Source organism: Pleuronectes platessa, chromosome 5 (genome assembly GCF_947347685.1).
Source record: "Pleuronectes platessa chromosome 5, fPlePla1.1, whole genome shotgun sequence".
NCBI classification, from domain to species: Eukaryota; Metazoa; Chordata; class Actinopteri; order Pleuronectiformes; family Pleuronectidae; genus Pleuronectes; species Pleuronectes platessa.
In genome coordinates, this window is record NC_070630.1 from 29,687,493 (window position 1) to 29,713,650 (window position 26,158).

Sequence of the window (26,158 nt, forward strand, 5' to 3'; positions counted from 1 at the left end):
GAAAGCTATAATTACAGATATTAAGCAGGATTTCATTAACCTGACTCACGGTTGTTACATTAATGTGTGGATTACACATGATTGACTATATAAAAAATGATTTAAAATACTTTTTTTTGTGGTAAGTCTCCTGTACTTTTTATTTCAGTTTCCCTTACCATCTTGTTCATCATTTCCATCCACCTGGTAAACAAGTGTTTTAAAGGGGACATATTATGAAAATTCCACTTTTGTAGTGCTTCTACACGTTAATTTGGTTATCTGGCATGTCTACCGTCCCAAAAACTCTTGTAAAAAAACAACTCCCGCGATTTGTTGTGGTTCATCTATGTCAGAAACGATACGCTAGAGTGCGTCAAATGGGATTACGACCCGAATTGACGTCACAGTATTCTCGCTACATGGCTCAACGTCAGCGGTCTCGCTGCCGGTGGACGTGTCGGTGCCTGCTCCGGGGAGGTGCCGGTGAGGGGACCCCACCCGGGAAGCATCGGAGTGGGGGGTGGGGGTTAGGGTTAGGGCTAACAGCTTTGTTAGAAAATAACACCGGAACGTGTTCCAGGACCCCCCCGGTCTCTGGCTGCATTGTACCCGTGCTTGGGCGCTCGCTCAGCGGACAGCCTCTCCTGCGATGCCCGGGCGACGAAGCGGAGGAGCAGGACGGGGGGGGAGAGCTACGCCTTATAACTTTTGGAACACAGAGAAAGCTGCATGTTAGGGATCCCTCTAACAGCAAGGACAGAAGTGAAATAGATGCCACGTATATTAGGGGCACTTCAACAAAATAACAATATTGACAACATTGATGCAAGTGTCTAACGATTATTGCGATATTGAAAATAATAGAAGATATTGTCAATAAGATGGGGCTAATGCAGCGATCCCAAGATTATCAAATTATAAAAGCACAAGGTCTCCGTGAAGAAGTGAAGTCAGTAAAATGATTGAATTAGATGTTATTGTGAAAAAGAGTGAGAAGCATTTCATGGGCATTGTACTTGATCAATGACAATAAAGTTGAATCTTAAGAGGAAAGAAAAGCTCCATATGTCCCCGACAATCTAGGCCTTTAGCAGCAAAACTAAGAGCTGGTCCATGACATAACTGAACCAGCTGTTACTTAAATCTTTATCAAGGTTTTAAGCCTTTTTTAATGCTAGACGTTCTGTGTAAGACTCTTCGATGTAAGTTTATCTTTTCGAAAAACGGACGTTAAAATTTCACTCAAAAAAAATAAGAGCTCGCCCGCTAGCCTAAGCTTCCACTAGCGGTCGATTAACGAGCGGTTCAACAAGTTGAAAAGAGATTTTAGAGCCTTCTGTATGCCCGGCAAGTGCTCACTGAAAGCTTACTGCCACCAAGAATCAAGCCGCTGACCACGAGCAGCGCATTCACGCCGTGGAAACTTCAGTCACTGAGTTACAGCAGGAAAACCAGAACCTAAGAACCAAGCTGTGTGATTTAGAAAGGAGATCCAGGCGCCAAAACCAAGTTTGTCTCCAATTGGATACCCAAGTTGCTGGGGGACGACAACTTCACTAAGCTGGTAGTCACAAACTGGGCGCACCGCACACAACAGCCCAGACCATCAAAAGGCTCTCAACCCCCCACGATAATAGCACGTGTGCACCTCGCACAGGTAAAGGAAAATATTTTACGGCTCGAGAGGCAGCAGACAATGGAATACGGAGATAACCGAAGTTGTATTTTCCCTGACTAAATAGCGGAGGGGATGGAAGAAAGGCGGGGCTTCCGTTCAGTACAACAGCTGCTGAGAGAGAAGGAGATTCGGCACTCGCTGTGGTTCCCGGTCAGTTTCCATGTTCATCATCAGGGCCAAGTGAGGGTATTTAACGACCCGGCTGAGGCAAAGAACTTTATAGACCAAAAACATGGAAAGGCTACTATGCAGGAACTTGATATCCTGGATTCCTGGTGCAGCCAGAACTTCCTGGAGCTGAACGCTTCAAAGACTGTAGAGATGGTAGCAGACTTCAGGAGGAGCCCAGCCCAAACCTCCCCGGTCACCATGTGTGACTCCCCAGTTAAAACAGTGGAGTCTTTCAGATTCCTGGGGACTATAATTTCATAGTACCTGAGGTTGGTGGAGAACATCACCTCCACCATCAAGAAGGCCCAGTAGAAGATGTTCTTCCTGCGGCAACTAAATAAATTCCACATGCTGGTTGAGTGATGGAAAGTGATGGTTGTGTTCTACACAGCCATCATTGAGTCCATCCTCACTGCATCAATCACTGTCTGGTTCGCTGCCTCCACTGCCAAGGACAAGGGCAGAATGCAGCGGATCATTCGGTCAGCTGAGATGGTCATCGACTGCGACCTGGCGGCTCTCCTAGACCTGTTCCACTCAAGGACCAGTAAGAGAGCAGTCAAGATCATTGCTGATCCCTCCCATCCCGATCACCACCTATTCCAGAGACTCCCATCCGGAAAAATGTTCCGGGCTATCAAGACCAAAACCTTGTGTCACACTGACTCTGCCCCCCCCCCCCTCCCGCACATAATTTTTAAATTATTGGCAATATCCAAAAAACAATCACTGCACCTTAGCACCGCACGTGCCCATAACTTATTGTTACTGTTACTGTATATATTGTTGTTTTATGTCCTATCGTTGTTTTATGTCCAATGCACCAACCACACCAAAGCAATTTCCTGTATGTGTAAATATACTTGGCAATTAAAAGAATTCTGATTCTGATTCCCGAAATACGTTTCATGAATACTAAATTGTTCAAAGCGATTTTTTTTCTTTTCTTGCTGTTCAATCTGTTCTATACCATGTGTGCAAACGAGGGGATGTGTTTTTCAGCCGGTGGTCCCAGATGTGGATGAGGGCAACTCTCCTTCATTTGGGGAAGCACTGGGTGCGGTTTATGTTCATGTGCCATGTGTTCATGTTAACTGTTTATTTTATGTTTTGTTTGATGATGCTGCCTGCCAGGCTAAATGCTGAGTTTGTTAGCTTATAATGTAATTATTATTATGTTGGTCAATGCTTAATCAAGTGTTTTTAAGGTATAATAAATGAGTAATATACTTGATTCTATATCATTGGTCTCCGGGAACGTTCGTGGTTTAGGTCACCCGGTTAAGCGTGGTAAATTATTTTTACCACGCTAAATCCAAATGTCAGGTTTCTAATCTTAACTATAATATATATAATAATGATATATAAATGTACTCCCCATTACACTGGTACATTTCTTTGGACCAAATACAGATGATCCGCTGTCTTTTTTAAATGTTATATTTAATTCCGGATAATGACTGGAGCAATATATTAATGGAGCTGACTTTAATTGATATCTTGACCCATATCTGGACAGGCTGTCTTCGGCCCCTCCCCCCAGTATTGTGGCTGTTACAACTCAATAATTTGATGATGTCAAGGAAGTTAGTGGATATTTGGTGACTGCTACATCCATGTGATCGTGATTATTATTTTTATTCTAATGTAGACAAGTTCTATTACTAAAATTTAAGCAGACACTTTTAGTTTGGCGAAAAACCACAGAAGCTTTTGGCGAGGCAATTAAAGGGACAACAAGCGAAACAAGCCTTGTACAAAATACAATCCAAATTTGGCCTGCTGCTTACAGACTTCAAAGGTATCAACAATCGATTTCAGGAGTTTTATTCTTAAATTTACACATCCAAATTGACCGCTACACAGAAAGATTTGATGGTTTCTTTTGAATCGGTACGGTTTGGGCCAGAGTTTTACAGAGCTTTTCAAAATGCTCTCACACCAAAATTAATGAGAATGATTTGCGACACTTTTAAAAACAGGAGGCTCCCAGCCTCCTTGAACAAAGCAAATATTTGTGTTATATTAAAATACGATAAAGATGAAATTGATCCTGGCAATTACAGGTCCATTGCCCTACTAAATTGTGATTTGAAAATATCAAAAATAGTAACAAAAAGGCTAAGCAAACATAATCCACCCAGACCAAACCGGTTTTGTTGCAGACAGAATCTCCTTTTGTAATGTCCAAAAAATCGTAATGTTTTCTACGCTGTTCATGAAAAACATGATAACCCTGCCTCTTCTTGTATTGAAAGATCGTTTCACATATCATAGCCTTAAGCTCACGAGATATCCAAAACATCTTTTAAATGTTACTTTACAGAATCAGTAGAACAATATTGAGTGCTAGAGAAGCTCGATTCTATCATAGTCTCCTTCATATGATGTTACAAATCACACAAGTCTCACATACAAAAGCCCACTAAAATGGGTGGTCTCTGTTTGCCAATTCTGAAACACTACCATTGGGCAGCTAATTCCAGGGCTCTTATCTACTGGAATTGTGCGGTGCAGAGGCGAAGAGGAACCTCTTGTGGCTACGACTTAAGGCCTTTGCTGTTAAAAATTCCTCACTTCCTACTCTTTGTGTTCCAGCCCTGCCCTCATAGACAAGTCACTCCGACATATCAAATGAGATAACGGTGGCTCGCTGGGCCCCTAGTATCTCTTCACATGCACCAATTTGCCAAAACCACGCATTTAAGCCTGGACAAATATTTTTTTTTTTGCTGTTTGCTGAGAGGGGGGGGGGCATCATAACTTTACTAGATTTGTATAATTTGCTCCATTTAGTCAACTAAGTAGTAAGTTTAATGTTCCAAGCTCAAATCTTTTTTGATATCTTCAAGCTGGGCAATCCCCCACCACCACTCACCCTCCTTGAAAATCTCTTGCTACCTCCTGACTCCAAGCACCTCCAAAATTCATAGAATGTCTGCCTGGTCAGGTTTCTTCTGGCATCCTTAGGGAGACCTGGGCTAGGGACTTGAACTCGGTTATATCCGCGGAGCTCTGGGAAGTGGAAAAGACTGATTAATTATTGTTGTATAAATTCACACTACAGATTTTTCCATTAAAAAGTGGTGCATAGACTGCAGTTCTCAAAAACAAGGCTAAACCGCTTTTTCCCATCACTCTCTTCTCAATGTGATTAATGTGGCGCTGCTGAGGGTTCACTGGCGCAGTTTTTTGGTTTTGCCCTACTCTGTATCATTTTTGGATTACAATTTGTCAGTGGCTCTCAAAAGCCTATTCTAGAGACATTCAGCCAAACCACAATCTGGCCATCCTTGGATGCTCTGCAGAGACTCTCTTATGATATGCAAATTGCTCTACACGTAGGAGTTGCGGTTGCTAAGAAACTTCTTCTTCTAACTTGGAAGTCTACTTCTCCACCCTGCTTTATACACTGGCTCTAGGAGTTCTGCGTCTCCACAAAGGCAACACAGAAAATATTTGAGAAAACATGGGGACCTGCTCAGTGGAATATATCTTTACATTCACATCAACTCTGACCTACCTGACGTCATCAGTGGATGTAGTATATTACTCTGTTCTCATGTTTCTTAGCCGCAATAACTTTTCCAAAGGACCATACTGTATATGTAATTGAGTAATCTGTCCGGCATCTTTTTTTATTTTTGTTTTGCTTTGTTCAAGGTAAATTGACTATATATTATGTCCTTTTAACTCTTTGTTTACCTGAAAATTGTAAAGTATAAAAAAAGAAGCAACCAGAATTAAACTATTTTAAATGAAAAAATATAGAATATGTACATAAAATATACCTTTCACCACAGAAAACGTATTGTCTGTATAGAGATAAAGTATGCAGTGGTACAGGATGATTGCACAGAATGTAAAAGCATCGACCGGAGGCTGGAGGTGCCTGTGTATAATCCTCTTTATGGTCTTCATCGGGTGAAAGGTCAAGGTTACCGTCCTGAAGGGGTTTGGTTCCCTTGGGTGCGCAGTCTTTGGTACAGGGACCACAAAGGAAGTTTTCCAAAGGGCTGGGACTCTCTTTAAACTGAAGCTCAGGTTAAAGATGTACAAAACCACCTCACAGGGCTGCTCCGCAAAATCCCTGAGTAGTCTGGAACTGATGCCATAAGGGCCTGTAGCCTTCCTCGCCATGATCCTCTTCAGAGCTCCCTCTTAACCTGATCAGCTGTTAAGGGGATAGACCCTACTAAGTGTTTTTTTTTTGGAAGATATCAGGGTGCTAGATCTCGGCTTACGTTTGGAATTAAAAAGTTATCTTGGGCTCGAAAAGGTTGGTGAGGAATGTGAGTATTTCTTTGGCCCAGGAAAAAATTCCCAATGGGGACGATGAGGTATAATTGATTTGATTTGGTTGATTGGTTTTCTGGTCGATCTCCTCTTTCCTTATGTGGATGAATTATCGTGGCCATTAACATTTTGTATAAACCTATGGAATTCTTAACAATGTCACGTGTGACTCAGCTTGTACTTTAAGACTTGTCAGTATGCATGGGGAAGGTGGCTACGGTAGAGATTAGTTGTGTGGACTTTGCCGGATGTGTAGATCGATGATTCATTTGATCAATCATCTATAGGACAGTCAGCCCCTTCACTTTGTCTTGGCTTTTGGGGTAGCTGCTTTGTATTGTGTAGCCCTGTAGTTGTGGTTGAGTTTCTGTCTTTCCTGGTTACAACCATTGCTGATGTTGTTAAATTAATCCAAATCTTGGGATTTTTTCTGGTTTTACTATTTCAGGGTCTCTGGTTTGATACCAAAGAAGCTAAATTGCTCTTGCAATCCTAAATATATTATGCTTGCAATTTTGGTCTTGCTCATTTGTACAAACTTACCACTCACCTAAACATGCAATTAATTTAGTATAGAAGACCTGAATTTAAATTTGAATTTGTTTATTTATCTTCTTTCTGTAGGTTCAAAACGGGGCAAATCAATGGTGACCTGCTCATCTATCACGTCCTCCTTACCCTCAAACCCTACTATGCCAAGCCCTATGAGATAGTAGTAGACTTAACTCATGTAGGACCCAGCAATCGCTTCAAGACTGACTTCCTATCTAAGTGGTTTGTGGTCTTTCCTGGCTTTGCCTATGAGAACGTAGCAGCTGTTTATGTCTACAACTGCAATACATGGGTGAGAGAGTATACCAAGTACCACGAGCGGCTTCTGACAGGCCTGAAGGGCAGCAAGAGACTCCAGTTTATTGACTCTCCAGCTAAGCTTGTCGAGCATATTGAACCTGACCAGCAGAAGCTGCCTGCTGCAACGCTGACTCTGGAGGAAGATCTTAAAGTGTTCCATAATGCCCTCAAGCTGGCCCATAAAGACACCAAGGTCTCAATAAAGGTGAGGATGCAGCCGTAGCCGTTGTAATTATAGGTGCTGAATACTTCAACATTGTAATTTTTTCATATTTTCTTGTTTATCAGGTGGGATCGACAGCAGTTCAGGTGACCTCAGCTGAGCGGACCCGTGTCCTTGGCCAACCAGTCTTCCTCAATGATGTCTACTATGCTTCAGAGATTGAAGAGATTTGTCTCGTGGATGAGAGCCAGTTCACTCTCACAATGGCCAATCAGGGCACACCTCTTACATTCATGCACCAGGAGTGTGACACCATCGTTCAGTCCATCATCCATATACGGACACGCTGGGAGCTGTCGCAGCCCGACTCTATCCCACAGCACACCAAGATCCGTCCAAAAGATGTTCCTGGCACTCTGCTCAACATTGCTCTGCTCAACCTTGGCAGTTCTGACCCCAGCCTCAGGTCAGTCATGTAGGGCAAGTAGATATTTTCCCAAGTAGTCTTAACAGCTTTAATGGAATAAGTAGGGCTACAAAGGGAAGGATACTCTAAACCATTTGATTAAGAAACCATTTTTTTTCTTTTTTCCCCAATTTTTTTATTTTCTTCTGCACTCTTAACTGTTGTTAATAGTGAAACAATTTCTTTCCAGAGAAAGCTTGCCTACTTAGTATTATTTTTTGTATCAGAAATTGTACGTACCAACATGTCATATCACTTTTGTTTTGCCCTGCAAATATGAAATTACCTTTTGTGTTCTTAATGATGTAGACACACAAGGTAAGTAAGGTTATTCTACATGCCCAAAAGAACTTAAAACATGTAACTAACTTAACACCTGGCTTATTGTCTTTCTCACATCCAGGTCTGCAGCTTACAATCTGTTGTGTGCTTTGACCTGCACCTTTAACCTAAAGATAGAGGGCCAGCTGTTGGAGACGTCAGGCCTCTGCATCCCAGCCAACAACACCCTCTTCATAGTCTCCATCAGCAAGACTCTTGCTGCCAATGAGCCCCATCTAACACTGGAGTTTTTGGAAGAGTGCATCTCAGGCTTCAGCAAGTCCAGTACGTCCACTTAAAGGGATAGTTAACTCAAAAATAAAAAATGTACTAATTATCTACTCACAACTATGCCAATGGAGGGGTGGGTGAAGTGTTTGAGTCCACAAAACAGTTCTGGAGTTTCAGGGGTAAGTTTTGCTGCAGCAGAATCCAATACAATTTAATTAAATGGTGAGTCCTTCTTCAGTCGTAATAAAACAACAGAAAACATAACATCAATCATCAATCAATCAAATTGTATTTGTATAGCCCGTATTCACAAATTACAATTCATCTCATAGGGCTTTAACAGGGTGTGACATCATCTGTCCTTAACCCTCAGCAAGAGTAAGGAAAAACTACTAAAAACCCTTTTAACAGGGTAAAAATACGTAGAAACCTCAGAGAGCCACATGTGAGGGATCCCTCTCCCAGGACGGACAGAAGTGCAATAGATGCCACGTGCAGGAAAACATCATCAAGATTAAAGTCTTCAGGATTAAAGATTAAAGTCTCTAGCAGCATTTGATGAGGGTAGACATCCCGAAGGACAACCCCAACATGACATGCCAAGCAGTCCCGCTGCAATCACAGTCCATGGTCAGCAACCATCAAGACCACGATCCACCATCCAGACCAGACGCCACTCCAGTCCTCAGTCACCGTCCACCGCCGCCCACCAGGACCCATCACGAGCCACCACCGCGGTCCTGGTCCACCGCCCGTGCCCAATGCCAACGCGACACAGGGTCCGCCACCAGCACCACGATCAGCCCACATAACTCAGAATCCGCCACACTGGATCCAACACTGCAACCCCGGTGCGCGATCCACAAACCGCAATCCATGGTGCGGCCACAGAGGCCCTGGATCTGCGGGTGATAAAGCAAAGGGATTCCGGGGAAGGGGGATAGGGATGGAGAAGAGGAAGGAGAAGCTGGAAAGAGAAGCTCCGTGTGTCATGTGTCATAAAATAGAAAAAGTTACGTTCTTCCGCACTAATTAGCTCTAACTATAAGCTTTATCAAAAAGGAAGGTTTTGAGCCTACTCTTAAATGAAAAGATGGTATCTGCCTCCCGAACTGAAAGTGGTAGATGATTCCACAGCCGAGGGGCTTGATGGCTGAAAGCTCTGGCTCCTACTCTACTTTAGAGTCGGAGACTTTAGGGACGACAAGTAGGCTTGAATTCTGGGAGCGGAGTGCTCTAGTGGGTTTATAAGGTACTAACAGCTCTTTAAGGTAAAAAGGCGCTATATTATTAAGGGCCTTGAAGGTGAGGAGAAGAATTTTAAATTCTATTCTAGATTTAACTGGAAGCCAGTGTAGCGATGCTAATACTGGAGAAATGTGCTCTCTTCTCTTTGTTCTCGTCAGGACACGTGCTGCAGCATTTTGGACAAGCTGTAGAGTCTTTAACGACTTACTGCTGGAGCCTGATAATAATGAATTACAATAGTCCAGTCTCAACATGCCTCTATACTGCTCGTGTTGTGTCATCCAAGTCTCCGCAAGCCCCGACATTCATATTCGACCCTAAAGTGTATAATTTGCTCATGATAATGTTTTAAGCCTAAATGTCCACTGATATCTTCCTACGTGTTGCATTCGCGGACCTTCTGACACACCATTGTGTGGCTATAGCAGCTGGCTTAGCCACTTCCTGTGGACATTTTGGCTTAAAACAAGGTATAAATTACCTCGTTTATAGTCGCATATAAAGTCGGGGCTAGCTGACACTTTAATGACACCACACAAGCACTATGGAGGCATGTTTTTTTTTTTTCTGTTTTATTACACTTGAAGGACTCACCATTTACTTCAATTGTATCGAATTCGGATGCTACAAAGTTTACATCTGAGACTCCAGAAGTGTTTTGTGGAGTCAAACACCTCACACACCCCTCCATAGGCATAGTGTTGAGTAAATAATAAACTCATTTAAATTTTCATAGAACTATCCACTTAAAATAGCACATATACATGATGTGAAGCAGGTGTCAGAGGGTGACATTACACAGCACAGAGAGTTTCATGTAATTGTAGTGTTAGTTAAAGTATGTGATCCCACACATCAAGGTTGCGAACAAGGTTGTGTTTGTGATTATATAAATAAGAGCAAACACAGTAAATTGTTTCTTAAAGTGGACATATTATGAAAATTCCTCTTTTGTAGGGCTTCTACACGTTAATTTGGGTATCTGGCATGTCTACCTACCCAAAAACTCTGGAAAAAAACAACTCCCGCAATTGTTATGGTTCCTCTAAGTCAGAGATGTCATGCTTGAGTGACTGCGAATGAGCTTCTGTATCTTTCTCTCGTCATAAGTGAAATGGGAGTCTCTCTTACTCATTATAGTTAAGATATTTGCCGAAGCACTTTATTTCGTTTTTGCAAACCTCGGATACTCCCCGAATAGCGGGCTAGCAGCAAATGAAACACTCAAGATGCGCTGTGGTCTGCTGCACAGATCTGTACATAATGTCCCAGCCTCAGAAGACACATGAGCGAAATGGATGAATTCATATTTGAAGCCAATGTCCCGGAGAGAATTGGCAAAAGTCTGTTGGTATGCGCCCCGGTAGTCCCCGGGTTCTTCCCGGGGCTACGCCTGTCTGAGGCTCGCTTTTCTATCACTCGGAGACCCCTGACTCCGGTTCAAAACGATATGGTTGCAAGATTGTACCCTCGTCTCTTTTAAAGGAACAGGCACTCAAAACAGGTCAATCTTTAGACAGGGTAAAAAGGGTGCTGTTTTAAATGACCCTTGTGGTAAAATATGTTACAGGCATTTCATTAAGACCCATATCAAATTGTGGTAAAATGGGCATAATATGTCCCCTTTAAAAATGGTAATATCTGTTAAATTGATTATGATTTGTAATTTCTTTGTTTGTAATGGCATTTGTTTAGACCTTCCTTGCCCGCCTACAATTTATATGCAGGCTTTCTGTCATAATCATGTAATATCCCAGCCCCAGCTGTGATAGTCTTGATGACATTCCAATGGCATCGCAGTTATTTACTGAAACTTTTGAAAGGTCCTCCAGACCTTTAGAAGATATTACACAGCTGTTTTCCAACACAGATTACTCTTGTATGGTTCTAATTTAAAAGAGGAATGGTTTATCTACAAAAAGACGAACTAAAATAGTACAACCTACTGTAAACCATTTCCAACCTACTGTTACAGTGAGAAAATCTCAAATTTCTCTTGCATTGCAGCATTGACCTAACTCTGAACTTGTCTGTACCTTGTGTTATAAAGTTAACCGGGAGCTGTGTTAAGTCTCTGTGGCGGTCTGTTACAGGTATTGAGCTGAAGCATCTCTGCTTGGAGTACATGACACCTTGGCTGCTCAACCTAGTTCGCTTCTGTAAGCACAACGATGATGCCAAGCGCCAGCGTGTTACTGCAATTTTGGACAAACTCATTACCATGACCATTAATGAAAAGCAGATGTATCCCTCTATCCAAGCCAAGATCTGGGGAAGCCTGGGCCAGGTATGTGCACCACACCAACTGTTTGAGTAAAACATGTCTTGTGGTTTAGGCATCTGACTTTGCCAATGTTTCCTCAGATAACAGACCTGTTGGATGTGGTGTTGGACAGTTTTATTAAGACAAGTGCCACAGGAGGTCTGGGCTCCATCAAAGCAGAGGTCATGGCTGATACTGCAGTGGCTCTGGCTTCTGGGAATGTCAAATTGGTCTCCAGCAAGGTGAGACTCCTAGTTGTGAGCTCATATTGCATTCTGGAATAATGTCTTAACAGTTACCCATACTCTCCACATATCTTAACCTGGAAATACTTTTTAAATTAATATGATGCTATTGGTGATCTCTACGTTGTCAGAGGGGAAATTGTTTTTCAATCAGTGAGTAAAGCAGTGTTTGTGAGCAATGCCAAACACTCATGTAACTTGGCCACTGCATGTACATGCTTAGTTTTCTCCCTCTGCACTCCACCTGGACAAAGCACATGCACACACACACACACACACACACACACACAAACACATAATATATGTAGGATATTGTTTGATCATGCATTTACATAAAGGTACCTGATGTCTTGACTCTACTTTAAATGAGGTTAACTAATGAAGCAACAGTAAGATTGCCTCGTCTAAAGTAACAGCATTTTGCAGTATTTTTAGTTTTGTATGATCCAGTGGGGGTGTCTTGTCATGTGTCAACATTCTTGAAAAGCAGCTATATTTGACACATTTTCCTGCATCAACACATCCCACCTACAGGAAGGCAACTTCATCTACTCAGATATCTCACTCTTCAGGAATACACTTCAGGCAGCCCCAAACAGGCAGCACCACATTAGCAGGTCAACTATGCATCCTAGTAGTGCACTCAAAAAAAGTGGTTCTGTAGTGTTACTGTACCTCTGCTCTGTCTGTATAGAGCATCTGGCATGTGCTCTAGGCATCAGTTGACACAATGCTGCAAGTAGCTTGTCTTGAGATGCATCAAAGTTTGCACGCTGCAATACAATTAACCCCACTGAAATTTTACACCTTTTGACAACAAATTTGGCAACATAATTGTCACTTAAAATCTTTCTAGAGTCAGTTTGAATGATACTTTTCCATATTTCTGAAGGAAAATCTAGATGTAGTTTTCAGCAATGTATAATAAATAATTTATTTCAGCACCAACATTGTTTTATAGATCAAGTGACAAGTTTATTGAATGGATAACTTTTCTTTAAAGTGCCCATATTGTGTAAAATACATTTTCTGGGCTTTTACTATCCGTTCTTAATTGAAGGGGGTCAGTAGGTACCCTGAAAGTATTTACCCTCGTAAATGCGCCAGAATTGGCCTGGTCGGGGTGTCACTCAAAGTGTAGTCAGCCAATCAAGAGGCAGGCGAAAACAGCCTGTTCTGTCTGCAGCTCCAGAGAGAGGCAGAAAAGAGGACATGCAAATACACATTGCAGACATTTGTTCTACTTTAAACCACTGATAAATAATCTTAGGGGTACCAATACCTCAAATTAAAGTTGTAAATTATGGGCCCATTAAACTGGAAAAAGTTTCACCACATAACTGCACATGATTCAGTCGGGCCTCTCTTTATCTCTCTCTTGCGACCGCTCTCTCTCTCTCTCTTGATAGGTTATTGGTCGGATGTGCAAGATCATTGACAAGACATGCCTGTCGCCAACACCCACGCTGGAACAGCACCTAATGTGGGACGATATTGCCATCTTGGCACGCTACATGCTCATGCTGTCCTTCAATAACTCCCTGGATGTTGCAGCCCACCTGCCATACCTGTTCCACGTGGTGACCCTGCTGGTAGCTACAGGGCCGCTTTCGCTTAGAGCTTCCACCCATGGTTTGGTCATCAACATCATCCACTCCCTCTGCACCTGCTCACAGCTTAACTTCAGTGGTGAGCAATAACATCATCTGTGTGCTTAGGCCAGCATCCTGCTGCCATTGTTGTATCAGACTTGTATCAAACTTTAAAAGAGCAATGCAAAGGCTTGTGCACTCAAGCCACTTGAACAATAGGGAACACACACTACACAGTGGAAATTAATGTATGTTATTGTGTTTAATGATTCCAGAGGAGACAAAGCAGGTGCTGAGGCTAAGCCTGACCGAATTCAGTCTGCCAAAGTTTTACCTGCTGTTTGGCATCAGCAAAGTCAAGTCAGCTGCCGTCATTGCCTTCCGCTCCAGCTACAGAGACCGTTCCTTTTCACCAGGCTCTTATGAGAGGGAGACATTCGCCCTGTCCTCCCTGGAGACAGTCACTGAGGCCTTATTGGAAATCATGGAGGTAAGTAAGAGAACGTCAAGCCTACTCGACATAGGCTGTTCAGTAATACTCTTTCCCTAGTGCATTCATTCGATATGTAGGACAACCTCAGATAGTCCAGCATGTGAGTGTTCGAAAGTAGGAAATAAAATGTATACTAATGTTATTGTCTTTTGGGTTTCTGTGTTTACCACACATTGACAGATTACTGACGCTAGATTATCAATGTCAAAAACATGTACAGGCTCACTCTGGTCTGCACCTCACTTGTTTGTCTTCTGTCTAAGAGATTTTCCAACTCTGGCCAATGTTCTCAATCTGTTTGCACCGTTTTGTCTTTTTTCAGGCTTGTATGAGGGACATCCCAGCCTGCAAGTGGTTAGACCAGTGGACAGAGCTTGCACAGAAGTATAAACTTCCTTCATCCTATTTTAATGCATCAATACTAAGAACATTACACTGTGTATCATATGTGTTTGTGTGTGGTTGGATTCTAGGTTTGCATTCCAGTATAACCCGTCTCTTCAACCAAGAGCGCTAGTGGTTTTTGGCTGCATAAGTAAGAGAGTGAGCCATGGCCAGATCAAGCAGATCATCCGAATCCTCAGCAAGGCAAGCCCTCTGCTCAGCATAGACCGGGTGAGAGCCCACCTTCACTTATACAACCATCTCTGTCAGAATTGAATGGTGTGTTTTTGTCAAGCTGGACTACTTTAACTATTTTACCAATGGATACCCTGGAGGAGGAACACATTTCCATTGCCTTGATGTGTTTTGTCAAATTGTGGTCAACTTCAAGCACTTCATTCATTTTTTAAAGCACCTCATAGCCAGCAGATTTACTCAGCAGCCATTTTGTTACACTCCTCTGTTCCCTCTGAGCGCATTTCTCCCAGGAAAGCAAAATCTTCCTCTGTACTCTCTATTTGTGCCTCTGTAATTTCATGTACACCACCAGTTGATCTGCATTTCTTTGTAAAGTGCCCCTTTTCATCACACCTCCTGCACTGAGCATTACGAGCAGGGCAGTCCTTCCAGAGATGTTTTCTTCCCTGTCTGCACCTGCTGCATCCAGATGACTGGATTTCTGCTTTCTCCTTCTCTGCCTTTGGCCCGCTGGTGTTTCATTTCTGTATTGCCTAAAATTCAATTTTTGAATTAAATAAAATTGAATTTGTATATAGCCTTCATCATAATATAAAATATCTCTAGGCACTTTACAAAGAAGGTCAATACCTTAAAAATTATATAGAAACCCACAGTTCCCACAATGAGCAAGCACTTTGGCAACTGTGGAGAGAAAATAACTGGAAGAAACCTAGCAGAACCAGACTCAATGTGGCCATCTGCCTCGAACGGTTGGGTTGAGCAGAGAAAAATGGGGAGGAGAGGGGAGAAAAGTGGAAAAGAGTGGAGAGAAGAGAGCTTTTTTGGGGAGGGAGGGGAGAGTAGAGAGACACCAGGAAAATCTGTGCACCATCAGGTTTCAGCTCTGACTACTTGTTATAATGAAAACAATAAGAATGATAATTATGGATGTAAAGATGTATTAATGATAGCAGCAACAGTTAAAATAATAATAATAGTTGTTGTTCTTGTCTGAAGCCTGAAGCTCTGGAGTCAGAGATACTTTGGAGAGAGAGAACTGCTCTGTCCATCGTGGCACTGGCTGTTGCTTTTCACTGATGCACTCAGTCTCACTCTTGTCATTGCTTTTTCTAATGTCAATTGTAAGATCATGATAGTTTAGTATCTCGCATAATAATAATATAATAAACTTTATTTATATAGCACTTTTTAAAAACAGAGTTTACAAAGTGCTTTAACAGGAAGAGAATGACAATAAAAATAAGTGAGCAAGTGAAATAAAAGGTGAAAAGAAAACAATAAAATTACAGTTTCACATGAAAGCAGGTCTATAAAAATAGGTGTTAGGAAGTGATTTAAATGAAGTCACTGACTCTGCAAGCCTTATCTCCTCAGGTAGGCCATTCTAAAGCCGAGGGGCCCTGATGGCAAAGGCATGGCCACATTATGTTTTCAACCTCGACTTTGGAACAGCAAACAGGGCTACAACTGAGCATCTAAGGCACTTAAGGGGTCAGTAATTTTGTGATGTAGCCTGGGGCCAGACCCTGGCGTTCTTTTAAAGTGATCAGTTAAATGTTTAAGTCAATTCTAAAACGGACAGGGAGCCAATGCAGAGAGGGGGTGATGTGATGTTGCCTTTTGAGACCAGTCAGAAGCCGAGTTGTTGCGTTCTGACCTAGTTAGAGTGACTTTTGGCTTATGCCAGAGAGGAGGGGCTTACAGTAAATCAGTCTAGAGCAGACAAAATGAATTACTTTTTTCAAGTCCTGGTGTGAAAGTACGGGTTCGATTTTTGAGATGGTTCTGATTTGTAGGAAGCAGGACTGGAAACTAACCCCTAACCCTACTTTTTCTATTTGTGGTTTGAAAATGAGTGATTGTTCAAACAAAACTCCTAGGTACCTGGCAACAGGCTTTACATTGATTGTTCAATCTGATTGATGGGGTTAGGTGGCTTTCAAGGGTCTCAGCTGAAGATATATCTGTGTGTCATCTGCATAGCAGTGGATGGAGACGTTGTGGGGTTGGATGATTTGGCCAAGAGGAAGCATATAAATAGAAAATATAATTGGGCCTAAAATTTGGATTTTGAATTCAAGTTTAAAATTGTATTCCAACCACAATTCGGTCCCTTATCAGCTGTTCTCTTAGGAGCAATACACTTAAAAATCTGCTGCGTCACCACCGGCTGCATAAGCAAGGGCCGTGTTTGTCTTTGTGAAGATGTACTGGAGACAAAGAAGTGAAACCATAGTGGAAAAAGTGTTATTGAATTTTAATTCAATGCTACTATTACAAATATTAATTAAAACATTAATGAGAAAATGGGGACATCTATGACTGAATACTTCTGAAACATCAAAATTGTCATATTTGCTCATGATTTTAAGGGTAAACATTTTTTTTTTATTTGAGACTAATTCACTTGCCAAAGATGAGATAAAATAAGCAATATAAATGTAAAGGATGAAACAGGTTGATGATAATAATATTTTTTTGACTTTTTTTATAGATATTGTGATATTGTTAAAATTATTTATTTTAAACACAATTTAGTGAAAATCTTATATTGTGAAAGCCATAATGCAAATAACAGAACAAAGGGAAATTAAGTGATGACATTTTACACCCTAATGGCGAGACAAACTTTACTGTGACATTATAATGTTGTGCATTCCATACGCTGTTCATAACATGTTCTGGCCATTATTCAATGCCACACCTCAGGAAAAAACATATTTAATTTACAGTACATATTTATGACAATTTTTCCTGTAACTTGACTGTTTGGAGGAGACATACAACTGCAAAGTTGTCATTTTTGTCCATTGTCTTCATCTCACCATAACAGGGTCTAGAGAGCTGTCTGAAGGGACCGGACAATTACAACAGCCAAGTACTAATTGAAGCCACAGTCATTGCTCTAACCAAGCTGCAGCCTCTTCTCAGCAAGGTATACAACCACTCTAAATCCACTTGCAGCCACAACTACAGCTGTTATTTTGTGTACAAAGAATAGCCTGTGCTTACCTAATACTTACTACAAATTAATAAACAGTTTCAGACTTAAAATTGTGGCAGTATTTGAAATGTTATCAAATTGTATACCTGCTATGTCTCTGTGGTGTTTTGCCAGCTGCTACTGACTCATTTGCAAATAAAATGGAATCGACAGGACAAGACTGAATTTATAGTAGTTAACCACCAAAGTTGTTCTTCTCACTTCTGGAGAAGATGTAAAGAAGGTCCCAGTTATCAATTGATGTGGCTATGGTCAGTTTGGATAATTTTTTTCCTCAAGGCTGTGTGTAGTTATGAATCATGTTAAGTGGAATTAGTATTGCTAAACTTAATTCGTTTTTAAAGCCATTTTCTAAAGTGTGATATACGCAAATTTTATATCAGCTGAGTATTCACCAAATCATTAGTGATTCTCTGATCATCCCTTTGGTATGTGGATATGTGTCAAATGATCATTCATCCTTACCATCATAGATATTAATAACATTTTCCATGCAGATTTTATCGGAAACAAGTCTTGGAGCCCATCAACAAAGTAGTTCATTGAGCTTTTGACCGAGCCTGACAATGTAATGATCTCGAACTGTGTCTGAACAATATTGTAAAAATTCAGTAATGCCTCTTCTGTGAAGCATCTTTAGATAACTGATGATATCTCAGCAACAACTCAAGAAGCTAAGACCAAACTTGCTGGACGTCCTGATGACATTATTTTCTAACTTTTGTGAGAATTTGACCAATTTTAGAATTTTAGTCACTAATAATGCTGTAATTGTATATAGCATACTGCTTTAAAACAATATGACAACACTATTTATATTAAAGGAGGGACGGCTTGTTGAAAATCAGAATTCCATAGGTTTCTTGTATGACCAAATCAACAATTCAGGTTTCATTCATGAGTCCTTGTGGTAGTTGAGCCTAAACGTGTGTGGACATTTCAAGAAATAACACATTTAATTATGTCCCTGAAAATATCAGTATAACCCACCCCTTATGTTTACAGACTCACATTGTCTAGGAATTACTGTGCATATGAGCCCCTCCTGTGTGTGTTGGCAGGAGTCCCCCATGCACAAAGCTCTCTTCTGGATCGCAGTAGCTGTGCTGCAGCTGGACGAAGTAAATCTGTACTCTGCTGGAACTGCCCTGCTGGAGCAGAACCTCCACACTTTGGACACAATGCGCATCTTCAATGACAAGGTAAATAAATGCCTTAAAACACGCCTAACCTTAAACTTGGGAAGGACAAGGTCTCCAGTGCTTACCCATTCCCACATTTTGATGTTTGATGCCAACTGAAAATCACTACACTTCATTGTTTAGTTGAGACAGTAAATGGTTTTAAATCGTTGACACAGTACATTACTTTATATGTGTCTTCTCCTCCAGAGCCCAGAAGAAGTCTTCATGGAAATTAGACATCCTTTAGAGTGGCACTGTAAGCAGATGGATCATTTTGTGGGCCTCAATTTTAGTGCCAATTTCAACTTTGCACTGGTGGGCCACCTACTTAAAGGTAAAGCAGCTGCTGAGAGATAAACATTCAATGGCAGTCATCCAATGTTAAATTAATACCTTGTAGTCTTTGTTAAAGCACTGGGTGGACATATTCACATGACCCACCTTGACAACAAAAAAAAAATTGCGGCCATCACTGTGTTTTAGTAATGTATTTCAAAAGAAAGTCAATAACATTCAGAAAGTTAGAGTAAATACCACCAAATGTGATATTACAGCTGTTTTTGGGTGTAATGTGTCTTGCTTCAGCACTATGGCTTTTTTGTGATCAGCATGCTGTCCCTGAGAGTCTATTTTCATGTCTTTAACTTGTGTCTTTAGGCTACAGGCACCCATCACCCACCACAGTAGCGAGAACAGTGAGAATCCTGCACACACTTTTGACTCTCATCAGTAAACATCTGAAATGTGACAAGTTTGAGGTCAACACCCAGAGTGTTGCCTATCTGGCTGGTAAGTAACACTACATTCACACAGCGGGTCCCCAAGGGCCCTGAATCTGATTTTCCCCTATGTGATGCAGTTCGGATTGTTTAATTACAGTGTGAACAGCAAGAATCACAAGGAATCTGATTTTTTCAAATCAGATTTGAGCCTCTTTTAAACGTAGTTCTAAATCAGATAAAGATCAGCCATGTGATCTCTATTTCAATGCAACTTTTACCTCACTCTAGATCAACATTGCTCATAATTTTGCACAGGAGATGGGGCGGTCAGGAGTCCCCCAGCGAAAATAAACATGGAAGACCGCTGTGACAGAGGTAGTCACTGGAGAGACAGTTAGGCTTTAGACAGAGTACTTAGGGTGACACATCTATTCAAGCAAAACGTTAGGGGTCGTATTATAAGAGGTCTGTAATGGCAAGCATATCAAAAGAAAAGTGAAACCCTAAACACTCAAATTTTTGCCCCCTGCGTTTATAACAGACTTCTTCTCCTTGTTTACTTCCGTACACCGCGTGCTGCGTGTGACGACTGGTTGTGCTTTTGCGCATAAGGGTCACATTAGGGCCATGCACAATTCACATTGGAGTCTGAAATCGACCACATTTGAAAAGATAATGTGAACAGCTACATAAATAAATCAGATCTGAAAAAAATTCTGAATTGTGCGGTAAGGCTTCCAGTGTGAACGTTGCTTAACACACTTACTGTCATACTGTAAATGCATCATCCATCCATAATATCTACTATTAAAATTCTGTTTCAATATATCATATTCTGCCACTGAAAAATATTATAAAGCAACGTTCTAAATATTTCAGGGTCTCAATTACACCTACTTTGTCTCTGCATACAGTCATTTATTTTTAGGGGAGAACTTTTACTTAGAGAATATAGTACAAATTTCTGAACCATTATCTTTTATGGTGGTGGTTGGTTTGAGTATGCTCTGATATTATTGTTGCTATCTCTTTTATGGTATGGTACAGCACTCCTCACTGTATCTGAGGAGGTCCGAAGTCGCTGCAGCCTCAAACACAGGAAGTCACTACTTATTTCTGACCTGTCCATGGACCCAGTACCCATGGATACCTACTGTAGTCACATCGCTGATCCCAGCTGCAGGTGAGCCAGTAACGGAGAGGAATATAAAGGATGGAGTTGGCTGATGTACCTGTAAAAAGTATCCTACATATTTTTGGTACAAAGCTTAGCCTCAGCATGGCACAAGGCACAACTCTATGTTAGATTGTAACACTGACCAAGCTGTTTTGATATCCTTTTCTCATGCAATTTACTCACACATTTACTTCTGTTATCTGCTCTCTGGCCAGGTATTATAACTTGATTTATAAAGTGAAGAAGACCTAGATTTACGTCCTGATGTACAATTGTCTCTTGTTACGGAAAACCTTTTTTTAAGATTTATAGCCTTCCACAACTGCTCTGTCCCACACAAAAAAACTTTGTTTTCCCCCTCTAAATTAAGATGGAAGATTGAAATAATCTACTCTGTAGCTTATGCAATAGCAAAAGGTGAATGACATCAAACTTGAGCTAGTTTAGAGTGAACTCCCGTCGCTGTAATATTTCAAATGTCTGAATAGTCCCAATGATTTGGGAATGTTAAAAGTTCCTTTTTTTATATAATTCTCCAGTACTCTTGTTTATGGCTAAACAAAACAAATGACCTCACGATCTGCTTAAGCTGTACTTTTTTGTTTTAGTAGCAAATATTGGCTTACTAACATACTAAACTGGTGAAATTTGTAAATGTTATGAATTCATCTTTCTGGTATAAGACATGATATAGTACCTATCTTTTCTCTTAGCATTTTTGAATTTCAGCTTTCGACTGCTGCATTAAAATGGTATATGGTCTGTATTTATATAGTGCTTTTTTTTATTCCTGATGACCACTAAAAGCGCTTTACAGTAAAGTTTTACAATCACCCATTCACAAACACATTCATAGAGTATCTATGTGCAGCACTTCTGACATTGTCTCTTGTTCAGGAGTGGCTTGACACGAGGAATGCAACAGTTGTCATGGATATGTCTGTGCATGTTGGCTGTCGATGCACTGACTCTAGCCTCAGTCCACTCCCTGTGAATCTCCCCCAAATTCTTGAATGGCCGTTGCTTCACAATCCTCTCAATGCTACGGTTATCCCTGTTGCTTGTGCACATTTTTATACAACACTTTTTCCTTCCACTCATCTTTCTATGAATATGCTTGGATACAGCACTCTGTGAACAGCCAGCGTCTTTAGCAATGACCTTTTCGGGCTTACCCTCCTTGTGGAGGGTTTCAATGACTGTCTTCTGGACAACTGTCGAGTCAGCAGTCTTTCCCATGATTTTGTAGCCTACTGAACCAGCCTTAGACACTATTTAAATGCTAAGTAAACCTTTGCAGGTGTTTTGAGTTAATTAGCTGATTAGAGTGGGACATCGTGAGTCTACCATATTGAACTTTGTCACAATATTCAAATTTTCTGAGATACAAAATTTTGGGTTTTCATTAGCTGTAAGCCATAATCATCAACATTTTAAGAAATAAATGCTTGAAATATTTCACTCTGTATGTAATGAATCTATATAATATGAGTTTCGCTTTTTTAATTGAAATATCTAAATAAATGAACTTTTCCATGATATTCTAATTTATTGAGATGCACCTTTATTTATATATATATATATATTTATTTATATATATATACACACCACTTAATGAAGTGAGAATGTGTCATAGTTTGGATTATGTCAACCAATGTCCGGGTTATAGCTTTAAAATGAGTCAAGACTTTGTCTATTTACCTATCTCTCAGAAGTCTGCGAGAGACTCAGCCATGGACATCACCTCAGGTTTCAGAGCGCTATCTTTCAACCCATCACTACCCTAGTGTGGGCCAGATCAGCCCACGTACACGCAAGTCCATGAGCCTTGACATGGGTCAGCCCTCACAAGCTAACACCAAGAAGCTTCTGGGTATGATTTCTCTCTCTGCTCTTTACAATACATGTTGATCTTTCTTTGGGTGAAGTATCCCTAGAAATGTTCATTATAAACCATGAGATTGTTAATGTAATTATTGTGTTTGTTTGTTGCCCAGGCACCAGGAAGAGCTTTGATCATCTCATATCAGACTCCAAAGCACCAAAAAGACCAGAGATGGAGTCGGGTATGACCACCCCTCCCAAGATGAGGCGTGTAGCAGAAAACGACTATGAGATAGGTGAGCGTATCATCCTGGCATATCCTGATAGATATGGAGATATTTAATCTAATTCCTCCATGTTCCAATTCCAGAGACACAAAGAATTGGAAACTCTCACCTCCGTAAAGTATCTGTATCAGAGTCCAACGTTCTGCTTGATGAGGAGGTGCTGACTGATCCAAAAATCCAAGCTCTACTCCTCACTGTGCTGGTGAGGAAAAATAACAGTTCAGATCGGAGGATCATTACTGATAGTAATTAAATGCTATTTCTTTCATCTCTGACTCTTTTAGTTAACAGACCGTTGCTCTGTTTTCCAGGCAACCCAGGTCAAATATACTACTGATGACTTTGACCAACGGATTTTGTACGAGTACTTGGCTGAAGCTTGCGTCGTCTTCCCAAAGGTTTTCCCAGTTGTGTAAGTGTACAATATACAGCCTCTGTGGGTTAAGCTCTATTCTAAGCTGTCAGAATTAGTTCTGATCACATAGTTCACATAACATAGAAATACCTTAATGAGCTGAAAGGCCAATCACAAAGCATCCATAACCTGTGGCAGAGTTCTATCAGAAGCTCCAAAGAAACAGTATACGTTTAAGCTGTTTCAGAGAGCATGCTTTTGAGCTGGGATGCTACTGCTGTTGCCCTAGGGACAAGGCACAGGAAGTTAGACAGGATTTTTGAAGGGGAATAGGCGTCCATACAAGACTAATATTAACCCCAACTAAACAGCTCTTCTGTTAGTCCATCGTGTCTTTTCAATCTGAATACCAAATTGGATTACAAACAACAGCAACTCCTACATCAGCGAGAGCTGTCAAGTTGAGATAATTGGCTCTATGACAACAAACTGGACTCTTTATATTTGGACAGCTTAGCACCACACTGCACTGACAGAAAAGGCAGAGTATGTACTACTACTATCTCTTAAGTCAGGGGTCAGCAACCTTTACTAACAAAAGAGCCATTTTTACCACCTCTTCCACCAAATGGAATTTGTCTGGAGCCGCATCAAATATTTGATAACACATCTTAGAAAGTTTTATATATAGTTATAGTCAGCATTATTCCAGTTCACACTTAAAATTAAGTAGTTTAAAGCTCAGTTCGTGCAGATGAAAATGAACTAGTTCATGTTCATGGTAAAAAAAATTCAACTAAGTTCATGGTTCCAAAAATAAACTAGTTCACGTTCATTTGTTACATTTTTTTAATGGGATAATTTAGGTGAAAAATGTATGGCCATGTGTTTAGTTATTAATCGATGGTGTCGGATCATGTGTGTGTCGTTCCCCTCACTTTAACACTGAGTCCTGACTGTGAGCTTCACGTCTCGTGTTGTTTTAAATGCAGTCTCATAAACTCTTGAATCAAACAATCACTAAGTTACATCATTACCTGATAGGTGAACGAGCTCTGATATAACTATGTGTGTCGCTGTGAGTGAGTGAGTGGGGGTGGGGGGCGGAGCCCTAGGGCCTGTGCATGTGCGCTGTCTTGGAGCACACATACATTTTCTCTGGCTTCCGGTATTTTACATGATGGTGTATGGTAGGATAGTATGAGGATTTAAAACTAAACGTAAACGTTCATCATATATAAACTAATTCGTTCAGTTCATCATTCACAAAAAGTGATGAGCACCGTACAAGGTCCCGGTCCACCTACAACGCTTCCTGGCAAGCCTGCATGTTGAACGGTGTCAAATGCTTGGAGCACTTGGATGCCCTTTTTTTTCATTGTCCTCCTCCAGGTAAATCCTCTTCTTCCTGTTCAGCAGAGCTTTAACGTCCCTGTTGATCCAAGATTTATTGTTGTGGAAGCAGCAGGCTTCCTTGGTTGGGACAATATATTCCTCACAGAATCAGTGACAGAAATTATGTAGTCAGTCATGCACTAGGTGTGACCATCGAGATCATCTCAGCCATTGTCCTGAAACATATCCCAGTCTGTAACCCTGTAGCACTCCATCCGGATGTCCTGTGCCTCACACTGCTGCACAGTCCTGGTTGTGATGGGCCGTCTCCTAACAAGGGGTTCATATGTAGGAGTTGGCTGTATCAAGGACCCCATACACAACCGTTATCAACATGTTTTTTTTGTGATCCGATCAGTACATGTGTGAACGCCCTCAGATAAGATATCCCCGTGTGTCCACTAGGGCTGGGTATTGCCTACAACCTCACGATACGATACGTATCACGATACAGAGGCCACGATACGATACTATCACGATACACGTTGCTTTTGAATAATGACCATGTCCTGCACAGAATTGACTACAACAGTTGTTCTTTATTATTCCATATAACAGCAAAGGCGAAGTCTTAGGGATCGCACCACTCAAAATACTTAAAATTCTGGCCATTAAAAGATCTTAAAAGTAAAATAAAATAATTATCATTCTAATCCCAATAAAAAAAAAAGGCAATGCCATGGATCTGTCGCTCACGCATCTCCTCCCAAGATCCCCGGATACGGTGTTTTTAATTTCCCTCGTAAGTGCCGAGTCTGTTGCTTGAACATGAGCGCAGTTGCACATCTGGGCATTCAGCGGTTCTATAATGTTCTTCTGACATTACGAGTGTTGCAGCTTTTAGCGGCTAAAGGGCATTAGCCTCATCTTCAGCACAGGCCAGGTCCGCTTCAGTTAAGGTCCACAGCTCCTTGGCATTTTTCCACACCTCAGTGGAGAATAAGTAAGAAACAGTGGGCGCCTCGAGCGCACGTTGAGCGGCCAAATTCAGACTGCGAGCAAAGCATTTCACGTGCAATAACTCCGCCAGTTTTTCCGGTGTTTCTTCCTTGCTTGTTTTGAGTTGAGACGTGTGCTGTTTTTGCCTATGCTGCCCCGTTTGGCATTATTGTGCACTGCACCATAGGTGAAGTTTCGTTTTCAAGGGGGCCGTCAAAGCATTTGATGCCGTATCGATACAGTAGCATCTGCATCGATACGTGCATCGGCATGACGACGTCACGATATATCGCCATATCGATTTTTTTAGCACAGCCCTAGTGTCCACATTCTTTTAGTGGGGGGAACTCAAGAAGCCTTTCCCTGTAAAAAGGGAGTGAATTGATGGGGCCACCTTCGCCTCGGGAGAGAAGGCATTCCTCGCCAATCTTAAGTCAGCATACATCTAGCCTCCCAGACAAGGGCTCCTGAAGTACTTCTCAACAGCAAACCTGTTCAGGTGGAAAGCACTTCATCTACCCCTAAAATTCATCAGGGAATCTGTAAATTAGAGATTGAGGGGCACTTCCTCCAGGGCAGGGGTGTCCAAACTACGGCCCGCGGGCCAACTGCGGCCCGCCATCCATTTTTACTTGGCCCGCATCAATGTCTGAAAATATAATATATTAAAATAAAAACACAGCAC

At 41.3% G+C, this 26,158-nt stretch overlaps 1 protein-coding gene across 10 annotated transcripts in view; it reads left to right on the forward strand.

The window, feature by feature from the left end:
- LOC128440608 (neurofibromin) overlaps positions 1 to 26,158 on the forward strand; it is a 165,799-nt gene that overhangs the window by 103,495 nt on the left and 36,146 nt on the right. For 9 of the 10 annotated variants that reach the window (XM_053423361.1, XM_053423366.1, XM_053423363.1 and 6 more), the window contains 18 exons: positions 6,752 to 7,184; positions 7,268 to 7,608; positions 8,012 to 8,214; positions 11,502 to 11,695; positions 11,773 to 11,913; positions 13,326 to 13,605; positions 13,784 to 13,998; positions 14,324 to 14,385; positions 14,475 to 14,616; positions 17,420 to 17,521; positions 18,652 to 18,792; positions 18,982 to 19,108; positions 19,432 to 19,563; positions 20,544 to 20,679; positions 22,386 to 22,546; positions 22,671 to 22,793; positions 22,868 to 22,986; positions 23,096 to 23,196. In XM_053423361.1, the coding sequence (XP_053279336.1) occupies positions 6,752 to 7,184; positions 7,268 to 7,608; positions 8,012 to 8,214; positions 11,502 to 11,695; positions 11,773 to 11,913; positions 13,326 to 13,605; positions 13,784 to 13,998; positions 14,324 to 14,385; positions 14,475 to 14,616; positions 17,420 to 17,521; positions 18,652 to 18,792; positions 18,982 to 19,108; positions 19,432 to 19,563; positions 20,544 to 20,679; positions 22,386 to 22,546; positions 22,671 to 22,793; positions 22,868 to 22,986; positions 23,096 to 23,196 (3,153 nt within the window). The remainder of the gene's footprint in view (positions 1 to 6,751; positions 7,185 to 7,267; positions 7,609 to 8,011; positions 8,215 to 11,501; positions 11,696 to 11,772; positions 11,914 to 13,325; positions 13,606 to 13,783; positions 13,999 to 14,323; positions 14,386 to 14,474; positions 14,617 to 17,419; positions 17,522 to 18,651; positions 18,793 to 18,981; positions 19,109 to 19,431; positions 19,564 to 20,543; positions 20,680 to 22,385; positions 22,547 to 22,670; positions 22,794 to 22,867; positions 22,987 to 23,095; positions 23,197 to 26,158) is intronic. The other variant, XM_053423364.1, reaches the window with a different exon arrangement.